The following is an 11,114-nucleotide window of genomic DNA, read 5'->3' on the forward strand; positions in this document are numbered from 1 at the left end:
AGAGCAAGTGTGAGAGACAGTGAAAGAGCATACATGCTTGAGCAGGGGAGGGGCAGAGGGAGGGAGAGAGAATCCTAAGCAGGATCCATGCTCAGCGCAGAGACTGACGCAGGGCTTGATCCCACGACCCTGGGATCATAACCTGAGCTGAAATTGAGTCGAACTCTAACCAACTGAGCCTCGGAGCCCCTGTTACATTTTTTAAGTGGAAAGAACTTTTTTAAAAAAACCATACTAAAAACCAAATTGACTTTTTCATGTGACTTCCGTGTTCTTTAGCCTATAATCTCTCAGATCTGTGTTTTGCTGCTCTGTGAGTGATATGTGGGTGACTTTCTATCTGTAAGGAAGCTGGGGTTTGAGGGCATAAATCTTTGACTTGTGTGACCAGGAATCCTAGCTCTAAGCAAGATGGGGGTTTTTACCTCCACGGAACTGGAATGATGGTTTTGGCACGGGAAGTCATGTGTTCGCTGTGGAAACAACAGGACGGGACGGAGAAATGCTACGGCTCTTTCCTTAGTTTCCACATCCTTCTCAACTCTAGAGAAAAGGAGAGTTCTTTTGCACATAACCTGGGAAGAATTCGCTTTTTTCTGTTCCCAGGGTGAAAACTAGATCTGATTGGTCCTGGAAAGGTGGGTGTATTTGCCAGTTCACAAGTGGGTGGACACCTCACGCCGTGGTGATGGTTCGGAGTGCAAGCTCAGGGGCTGGAATGAATGAGGGGGACATGGCCACGGCCCGGGTGCTGCATTAGCACGTGGTGGAGGCTGGCCAGCTGCACAGTCTCTACTTTCTGAGCAGCTGTTTTTATTGGCCGGTCGCCTTCTCTCCTCCAGACTTGCCAGCACCCCAGGTCAGTGAACGGAAGGACCTGCACCCCACTCGAATGCAGATGCCGCAGGGGAACCCGCTGCTGCTCTCGTGCACCCTGCAGGAGCTGCTGGCCAGGGACACCGTGCAGGTGGAGCTCATCCCTGAGAAGAAGGGCCTCTTCCTGAAGCATGTGGAATATGAGGTTTCCAGCCAGGTGAGGGGTGAACCGTGTGTGTGTGTGTGTGTGCGCGCGCGCGTGTGTGCATGTGGGGAGGAGGTGGGGGGCGGGGACACGTTGGGGCAGGACTGGTGTGTGTCTGCCGTCTGCCCTGTCATTCTGCCTGCCGGTATCAGAGCTAACGAGGCTCCTGGCACCATGGTGTTCTCAGACTGCAGTGACTGAGGCCTGCGAGTACACTTAGTTCTCCCCTAACAGTACGTGCTGCTCCCTGGGGCACCGGCGGGTCAGAGGAGATGAGGCTGGGCACCAGCTTCTGGCCCTTTTCCATTTCAGAACGTAATTCCTTAAGTAACTGCCGTCCCGCAAGGAGGCAGCTCTGCCGGGCGGAAGGGTCAGCCTGCAGGTGTGCAGGCAGCAGGCCCCGCGTCCTGTCCTGCACCCCTCTTGCTGGAGGCTGGGGCACATCCAGATGGGGCACGACATGTGCAGCCCCGCCACATGGGATAATTGACTTCGTGTTTTTCTTCAAGTGGCATAGACTTTATTTTTAGGGGGTAGTTTTTAGATTTCACTAGACATTAGGCTGAATGAACAGAGATTTCCCATAATTCCCCACAGGCTCCCCCATTATCAGTGTGTCCCAGGTGGTGCATTTGACACAGTCGGTGACCGCACACTGACACGTCGTCATCACCCGGAGTCCACGGTTCGCAGGAGGGTCCCTCTGGGTGGGTGCATGTGCTGTGGGCTTCGACACACATGGGACAGCAGGCATCCACTGTCACATATCACATGCGGTGTTCACTGCCCTAAAGTCCCCTGTGCTCCCCCCTGCTCCCCCCTGTGCTCCGAGCCCTGGCAGCCCCCACCTTCTGTCTCCACAGCCTTGCCTTTTCCAGAACGTCCTGTCGTTGGAATCACCTGGCTCCTCTTACTCAGCAGTATCTTTTACAACCAGGGCAGCATATGTACTTTCCAGGCTAGTGGCTTGTGCACGTCCGTTGCGTGGGTCCTTCCAGTAGGTCCTGGTCAGGTTCCTCTGTTGCGTGGGGGGTGGCCCCCATGGCGCCCAAGGTTTTACCTGCGACGGGAAGATGGAGGAGTTGCATTCGGACATCCACCCTGTGTGCCCCCCTCGTCAGGTCTGGTTTGCATCGGCAGCTGGGCCCAGGAGGTGGTCACGCTGGTGGCGCTGGTGTTACTTGGCTGTGTGCGGGAGGATGGCCCTGAGCCAGGCTGAGGAGGCGTCCTCTCACTACCTTTGGAGAGTGGGGTGGGTGTGGGCTTTGAGGTGGAGCGCCCCCAGGCTGTCAGGGCCCCTCTGAAGACCTCAGGCCTGGTGGGTGAGGGAGGCCCAAGCCGGGCAGCGCTTGGGAGGAGGGTGTGGATCCTCGCAGTGGAGGCTCCAGCTCATGGCTGGGAGGGGAGGGAAGTGGTGGGGAGGGGAGGGAAGTGGTGAGCCCGGGAGGTTTCTGGCATCCAGTGTGAGTGCGGACCTGCTTGTCTTCCAGCGCTTCCGGTCTTCCGTGTACAGACGGTACAACGACTTTGTGGTCTTCCACGAGATGCTGCTGCAGAAGTTCCCCTACCGCATGGTGCCGGCCCTGCCACCCAAGAGAGTGCTGGGAGGTAGCGTGGGGCGGGGGGCGCCCAGCGGTCACGGCGGGGGCCTGTGTCGTCGGGTGGCTGCCACCGGCCAGGATAGAAGGGACGGGGCTTTTCTAGCACGGGTCCCCATGGCTGGGGAGGGGGCACGGCATGGGCCGTCGGCTGACCCCTTGCTCTCTGTCTGCAGCCGACCGAGAGTTCATCGAGGCCCGGCGGAGGGCCCTGAGGCGCTTCATTAACCTGGTAGCCCGGCACCCCCCGTTCTCCGAGGACGTGGCCCTGCGCCTGTTCCTGTCCTTCAGTGGCCCGGTGAGTATCACTCTGCTGTGGGTTCGCCCCGAGTTCCCTGCCCTCCTCGTTTGGGTGCCTCTGGGGAGTCTGCTGTCCTCACTAGGCCACGTGCGGGGGTTGTTTCCCTCCCCATGACGGGGCTGGGAGGTTACGAGGTATCCTTGGCTCTGGCCTGGCAGGATTTTGTATATCCAGGTGGAGGGATCTCTGCACAGTTGCCATGGGCACAGAGGCTCTGTCACAGAAGGCTCTGTTTGGGAGGGTTAGGGAATGCTTGAGACCCCAGATGGGAATGAGCTTTTCCTGGGAAACAAAAAAAGCCGCTTTGATTACGTACCATTGGAAGACCAAGCTTGAATTTTATTTTTTATTTTTTTATTTTTTTAATGTTTATTTTTGAGAGAGAGAACTGGGGAGGGGCAGAGAGAGAGAAGAACAGAGGATCCCAGAGCAGCTTCAGGCTCCAAGCCATCAGCACAGAGCCTAACACGGGGCTCCAACTCAAGAACTGGGAGGTCATGACCTGAGCCAAAGTTGGACACTTATCGGACTGAGTCCCCCAGACGCCCTGAGCTGAGTCATTTTAGTGGAGCTGCCACATAGACCCTATGTCCTGGGGGACCGTCTCCATGTGGACGTTTGTTTCAGTCAGAAACCAGGCAGCCGCGGGGGTCCCTTGGCTGTCTTGTAGTATCCTTGTTCACAGTGGTGGAGGAGGTCCCTGGGTGGCCAGCTCCACCTAGGAAGAGGGAGGGGTGGGGGTGGGGCTTGAACACAGCAACTTTCCCTTTCTGGGCAGGGCCCCGGGGGGGGGGGGGGCATCGATCTCATACCCGCTTCCCCAGCAGGAAGATGAGGGGAGCAGGATGAGGGGCACAGGCACGGAGCAGCCACGGCCGATGCTCCTTGAGAAGGCCGCCGGCTTTCCCTCTGTGCTAGTCAGGGGGCCCCTGCCACCCTTGCCTCTTTTATGGGACCTAAAGCAGCCATTCAGGGGACATTCCGTGACCACCTGCCCTTGAGCTGGGAGTGTGGGTCTTCTGGACCCTGGGTGGACAGGTTCCTTAGAGCAGGGATCTTTATTGCCACAAGAGGGATGTGCTGGGACATGGGAGCTATACACGGCTCAAGAGAGAGGAGGGTGAGCCCAGCAGTGCCCCTGTTCTAGAGGCACGAGGCTCTTCTGATCCTTGTTCTCACACAGATGGAGTGTGATAGAGGGCCTCCTTGACGCCTTTCCTCTGGTAAAACAAGAGACTTGGGCCTTTTGGTCTTCAGAGCATATGTATGTGAAATTCTGGAATATTCCTTGACCCACAAAAGCTGTACATTAGGGTCTTGTTCTGTATTTCTCGGGGTTCTTTGTGGGTCCTTGTTGCCTGCTGTCGGGGGGGCGGGGCTGGGCGCCTGTGTGCTGTCCCCTGGCTCCCCCGGGGCTCTGCGGGCCTGGGGCCCGTGGGTCTGTGGCGGGGAGGGAGACACCTCCTCTTTTGTCCCTGTGCCCCACATGGGTGGGACCTAGGGGCAGGTGACGAGCCTGACAGCAGAAGCATGGACGTCATCCCACTGTGTGCTGCAGTCTCTCTTTTCCTGGAGAGAGCTCTCCCCTGCAGAGCTGGAGGTTTCGTGTGCCCCTAGGTGAGGCTCTCCTGTCTGTGGACAGCCGTCCTGAAGGTCGAGGTCAGTGGAGAAAGGTCCGGTACTTACGTGAGAGCAGATGCATGAAACCCGGTTCTCTCGAGGAAGGACCACATCCTGCCTTTGCTGACGTGACGGGTCTCAGGCAGACGTCCCTGCAGCTGGCAGACGGTGGCGTTTGTCTTCCTTTCGCAGGACGTGCAGAACAAGTTGAAGGAGTCTGCTCAGTGTGTCGGAGACGAATTCATGAGCTGTAAGCTGGCTCCTCGGGCCAAGGTACTGTGCCCGCCTCCCCACCAGCCCTTCCGACCAGGGCGACTCCCGCGCTTTGCCTCCACTGCGAGCTGGAGGGGGCCCGCCACCTGGTTTTCTTGTCGGCTCCCCTGTCAGCTGCTCTCCAACATCTCCTAGCTGGGGAGACGGGCTCAGAGAGGCTGTCACTGGGCAGGGTTCCAGGCATCCGAGCAGCCCGCCTGGACATGACTGAGGATTTTGTGATTTGGGCAGACACGGCTTTGTCACTAGTCTCTCGGACTTCAGGGGAGTGATGGTCGCATTGGTTTATTTTAAAATTTAGCTGGTCTTTGTTTTTTTCCCAAAAGAATTAAGGTAGCTGTTGGGTAGCTTTTTTCCTTCCCCCCCCTTTTTTTTTTTTCTAATTTAAGTTTTGATGTTTATTTTGAGAGAGAGAGAGTGATTGGGGCAGAGAGAAGGACAGGGAGAGGGAGAATCCCGAGCAGGCTCTGCACTGTCAGCCCGAGCTGGATGTGGGGCTTAGACCCACAAACCGTGTGATCATGACCTGTCTTGAAACCAAGAGTCAGATGCGTAGCTGACTGAGCCCCCCAGGTGGCCCTCCTTTCCCTTCATAAGCTACTTTTTTGTACAGAAACACATGTGTTTTATCTTCATTTCATTCCCTAAGCTGTCTGTTTTCTAAGGATTATCTAGTTAATGTTATGGTAAACGATGGTTAATATTAACAGGTAGTTAATAGTAAAGCTGGGAAGAAGTGATTCTTGGGGGAAGACGAGGCTTATGGGAGGCCCTGCCTCCAGGGAAGGGTTAGGACTTTGTGATGGTCCCCGTGAGCTTGAAGGCTAGTACTTGAAGGCTGGTACTGGAGGTTAGTACTTGGAGATTAGCACTTGAAAGTAAGTACTGGAGGTTAGTATTTGGAGGTTAGTATTTGGAGGTTAGTACTTAAAGGTTAGTATTGAAGGTTAGTACTTGGAGGTTAGTACTGAAGGTTAGTATTTGGAGGTTACTACTTAAAGGTTAGTATTTGGAGGTTAGTATTTGGAGGTTACTACTTGGAGGTTACTACTGAAGGTTACTACTTAAAGGCGAGTACTGGGGTGTGTTTTGTTTGGTAGGACCTCCAGTTTGATCTGGTTTCAGCAGACACTAGGGTCGTAGTCTCCTGGGGCCACTCTGCTTCGTGTCCGTGGTGTAAAAGTGGTGATGGACCCTGTTTCTTTTCTGGACCAGCAGGGAGGCCCGGGAGGTGCCTGGCCCGCGGCCTGGTGTCTGGGCTCCCCGGCGGCTCAGTGGGTGCCGTTCCCCCCCGCTGGGGCCGTCCTTTCCCTCAGGCACCGCACAGCTGGTAGCCCATGGCCTTCTCTCCTCCATCAGGACCTCCTCCCAGCCGACATCCAGACTCAGTTTGCTGTCAGCCGTGAGCTCATTCGGAACATCTACAACAGCTTCCACAAGCTCCGAGACCGGGCCGAGCGGATCGCATCGAGGGCCATCGACAATGCTGCGGACCTCCTTGTCTTCGGGAAGGAGCTGAGGCAGGTGTCCCGGCCAGCTCTGCGGGGCTTGGCGAGGCGGGGCGGGGCCTGCTGGCGTCCAGGCTGAGTGCTGGCCCGGAAACACCCCATTCTGACGTGGGTCACTTTAGAAGGGGGAACCGAGAGTTGGGGAGATGAGCCACAGTGTGAGGGAGAAAATGGGGGCATGTAGGCAGGAAACGTGGATCCTGAGCACAGGGGTGTGTGTTTTCCCTGCGGTCAGGACTAGGCCTGACGAGGGATTGATTTCACTCGGAAAAGCACACTGGGCTGTTACCAGCCAGAACTCTGCCCCCTGCCCCGCGCCCCCGAAGCAGGCTCTAGAGCCACGTGTCCACGCACGCACACACCCTGTATGGCCTGTTGGCCAGGACTGGTCCGGGAGGTCTGGGGAGGGGCTGAGGCCCCGCCGTTCCAGCGCATGTGTAGTGTGTTCACGTCAGGTTCCCGGCCCTGAGTGTCTTGTCTCTGTCTCCTTTTCCCTTAGTGCTTTAGGGTCTGACACGACCCCGCTCCCCTCTTGGGCCACTCTGCACAGTAGTACGTGGGGCTCCCTTAAACAGGCACTGAGAGGCCTGTCCGTTGAATTTGCACTGCTCGCCGACAAGGCCGCCCAGCAGGTGAGTGAATTTGTTCTCCATGGTGCCTCTTCCAATGAACATTCTGTGCTTGGGCACATCCATGGGACGTCTTCTCACATGGACTCCAGGGTTCAGAGTCTGCAGTGAGTGGATTGCTGGACACTGCAGGAACTGTGCGTCCCCATCAGTTCTGAGAGGCTCTCTGTGGCTCGTGGATGTGCCGAAGATGGTTGCTGGTGACAGAGGCAGACTGAGTTCTGACCTTCTGCGGGCTGAACTTGGCTGACATGAGGAGCTGTAATCTGTCCTTGAAAATGTAGTCTCGGACTTGTCCAGATACTCTTGGGCAGACCAGTTTGTTCTCACTGTGCTTTCCTAGTTAGCAAGTTTTTGGTCCCTCAGTAACTTTCCAGAACAGTAAGTAAGCTGCAGTACCCTGAGAGTCCCCTTTCATGCACCCAGATACCTAGTTAGACTCCGGAAATGCTCTGTCCTACGGAGAGGTGCTGTGTGGTCTTGGGAGCAGTTTGAAGATCTGGGGTTTACTGACAGATGGAAAGGTTCATCTGGGTGCTTTTAAGCTGTAAAACTGCTACATGACTTGGAGGGTGAGCATTTGCTGCCTGGTTCTTGGGGAAACGGTCTTTAGGCTGGTGGTCGATGGTTTGAATGAGGTAAAATGGCACGCTAGTGAAGGCCTTGCTGCCTGAGACGCACAGGTCCTTAGTAGCAAGCCAGAGAACACGGCCGGGGGCCGGCCCCCCAACCGTGGAATGGGGTGGTTTTCAGGCTTCAGGGGGGCCCTTGGGCCCAGGCTCTCTCCGTGCTGCAAAGGGAGTTTGATGTTTTGGGTGGGGGGAGTGCTGGGTTCTCTTCCTCTTTGGTTCTGGGGCCTGTGTGTTCCCATTAGAAGCGGAGTGCAGGGCGGTGCCGGCCTTGCTCGGAATTGTCGCGGGCCCGGCCCATCTCCAGGTCTGCGTGGCGCCTGAATTCCCGCGGCAGGAGGGGGTCCGGGTCTCAGTGGTGGAGGTGTGGCTGGTGGCTTGTGCTGGGACCTCCCTCGGGTTGCTTTGCTCTCCAGCCTGTTTCCCTGTCAGTGGAAAGCAGGAGCTGGACGTGGTCATGAAAACGCTTTGCATTTAGCCTGTTGCCCTCGCCTCACAGCTGACTGCACAGCAGAAAAGCAGACTACTCTGGTTGCAGGGCCTGGGCCCGCACAGCTCCTCCTTCAACACGTAGCCTCATGGCCTGGGTGGGGGTGTGGGGGGTGGTGCACCCTGGATCCCCCAGGGTCACGCAGAATGCAGGGTGGAAAGTCCTAACTCTGTTGTCTCCAGAGTTTCCTGACTGAGATCTGGATGCTGTGTTTCTGCCTTTGAAGAGGGAGGGAGGGTTCGGGCTTCTGATGTGGTGCAAGTGCGAGTCTGAAGTCCCCCTGCTCTGTGATTCTCTGATGTCACACGGAGGCTGCTTTGAAATGTGATGTCTGAGGAAGTGCCACTTCCTGAATATTGCTCGCCCTCCATGCTGGTTTTCATGGTGAAGTGAAATTAATGTAGTTTTAATGTGAAAGTGGATCAGAGGCGCAGCAGGACTTTGATCTGGCACAGCCGGGGTTCCTGCTGCTCTGGCCCTATGAGTGAAGACATGGGAGGGAGGGTTTTCCTGACTCGGTTGCCACGTGTCCTGGTTTTGTTCTCTGCAGACCTGACAGCCCAGCAAGACCGTTGAGACTCCGAGCGGGCTGTTCTCCTGTGGACCGGCCAGTGGTGTGGGGTCCTGTGCATGAGTGCATCGGACTAGAGCCGGGACCTAGGAGCCAGGGACACGAGCAGGAATGACCCCTGAGGCCCTCTTGATGGGAGGGGCTCCAATCTCCTGGGCCCCTCTGCCCAGTCAGGAAGGAACGGGCACCTGTGGGCCTCTGGCGTTTTCCTTTCCAGGTTTTAAAACACTGGAATACAGTGTTATTTTCCTGTGACCTTATTGGCTGGAATCTAGGCTGGGGGAGTGGGATGGAGTGGCCTGGAGCCTCTGAGCTCAGCGGGCTGGGGTCCTGGCCCCGAGTCGTCAGCAGAGCCTGGGAGGGAAGCGCTGGCTTGCAGTGCGGTGCTTGTAATCCCTCAGACACCTCCTTCTCTTCATGTCTTCTCGTCTTCTGCCGCCTTCTGGCTGTACCCTGTGCACGAAGCCCGGTGTGCAGCTTAGGAGAGGAGCCTTTCCTGCTCTGCCACAACTGGGGCTTTAGGGGGTGTGAGAGGGCTTGTTTTCCTGAGGAGCGGGTGCTGTACCTGGGAGAGGTGCTCAGCAAACACCTGGGCAGGGTGCTCAACAAGTGTTGGTAGCTGAGTGACATAAGCTGTGCTAGGGCCCTTCAGGACATGCGGCCACGAGCACAGTGCGAGGCTACAGTGTTCCCGGGAAGCCAGCCTACCCCAGCTTCGACTGAGGCTTCGGCCAGCCGCTAGGCCCGGTGGTGGTGGGCAGATGAGCTTGGAGGCCGAGGCCATAGCTCTTGCCCTGCTGCCGGGTCCCCTGGCTCCCCTGCCTTGTGTGGGAAGGGGAGTCTTCTGCACAGCTAGCTGGTGGCTGCATGGGCAGGGCCAGCTCAGGCCCACAGATGGGCGGCCCTGGCCGGGCCTCTGGGTCCTGTGGTTCTCAGTGTTGGTCATCTACCCTTGTTTTCTAGGGCAAACAGGAAGAGAATGACGTGGTAGAGAAGTTGAACCTCTTCTTGGATTTGCTGCAGTCGTATAAAGTGAGTCCGGCTGCTCCTTGGCTGGAGGCAGGGTGGTTGATAAGGCTCCCATGATCCTTTGGGCTGTGACTCCAGAGGAATGGGAAAGGAGCCGAGAAGCCAGGGCCAAGGAGGGAAGACCGTGGGTGGCCTTGGTGGGCACTGCAGGTGCTTTGGGCTGTGGCCCCTCAGCTATGCAGACAGGCCTCTGGCTTGCCTTGGTCTGCCCGTGGAGGGTATGTGCACACGTGCACACACACACGTGAGTGCAGGCATGCGTGTGTATGGGTATATGTGCATATGAGTGTGGGTGCATGTGTGTGTGTGTATGGATATGCACACGTGTGCATACCTGTGGTCCTGTCTGTATGTGAACGTGTGCATGTGTGTCTGAATGTCTGTGAGCATGTGTGCACATCTATGTATGCATGTGTGTGTGCACGTGAGTGTGTGTGTGTGTATACATACTAGGGCATCTGTGGGTGTTTGCATCCATATGTATGTGCATACATGTATGTGACTTTGTGTGTGTGTTAATCTGTGTATACCTGTGTACATGTGTGTGTGTGTGTGTGTGTGTGCATGCACGTGTGCCTGTATATGTGTATGGTGCACACACACAGGAATAATCTAGCTGCGTACACACACTGCGAGGGGCTGGCCTGGCGCCGAGGGAGCTTGCCCCGTCCAAGGGTAGAGATTCTGGAAGTCAGACTCCAGCTCGGCGTGTGGCTGGCCTCCTAACTGTTGCGGCACTGGTGACAGGATGGATTGCCTGTGAAGCCAGAGAATCCTTTGTGCTGGGCTCATGGAGAGGGGACCTTCTATTTTGAGGAATATTTGAAGGGATTTTTCTGTTAAGTTGGATGGTGGCCAGGTAGCCTTGAAATCCCAGCGCCATGGTTCTGTGGCAGTATTTCCCCCAAGATTCTGGATCGGGGCTGTGTTAGGGCCCCAGGGAGATGCCAGCACACCTTCCTTTCGGAGCTCTGTGTTGCTGCTGGAGGGAGGGGCCACAGCTTTCTGACACCGGGTAGTGTGACAGATGGAGGTCCAGCACCGTCCCTGTGCTCCTGAGTCTTCTCTCATGGCCAGGACCTGTCTTCCATGTGGTTTTGGTTTGTGGTGCTGAGTTACACTGTGATCCCTCTCGGTTCTACCCTGGCCCTGGCCCTGAGCCGCTCTGTGCCACGTAGGCTCCTGGGGCGGGGAGTGAGCGGGAGCGTGTCTGAGCCGTTTCTGAGGACAGAGGGGCTCGTGTGTGAAGAGCGAGGACTCGGAAGCGTGTGTCTGTTTCCCATCCGCCTCCCACCGGGGGCTGGGGAGTCTGGTCCCCTCCCATTGGGCCAATTACACTGCACCTCCCTCCCCAGGATCTGTGCGAGCGGCACGAGAAGGGTGTGCTGCACAAGCACCAGCGAGCCCTGCACAAGTACAGCCTGATGAAGAGGCAGATGATGAGT

General features: G+C 56.8%; 1 protein-coding gene across 1 annotated transcript in view; it reads left to right on the forward strand.

The window, feature by feature from the left end:
• The window catches only part of SNX8 (sorting nexin 8), a 68,251-nt gene that overhangs the window by 52,161 nt on the left and 4,976 nt on the right, over positions 1-11,114 (forward strand). Inside the window, 8 exon segments of the mRNA XM_029945759.1 lie at positions 843-1,033; positions 2,512-2,629; positions 2,796-2,917; positions 4,733-4,813; positions 6,173-6,333; positions 6,821-6,953; positions 9,604-9,672; positions 11,025-11,112. Coding sequence (XP_029801619.1) covers positions 843-1,033; positions 2,512-2,629; positions 2,796-2,917; positions 4,733-4,813; positions 6,173-6,333; positions 6,821-6,953; positions 9,604-9,672; positions 11,025-11,112 — 963 coding nt within the window.

This window comes from Suricata suricatta, chromosome 8 (genome assembly GCF_006229205.1).
Source record: "Suricata suricatta isolate VVHF042 chromosome 8, meerkat_22Aug2017_6uvM2_HiC, whole genome shotgun sequence".
Lineage (NCBI taxonomy): Eukaryota > Metazoa > Chordata > Mammalia > Carnivora > Herpestidae > Suricata > Suricata suricatta.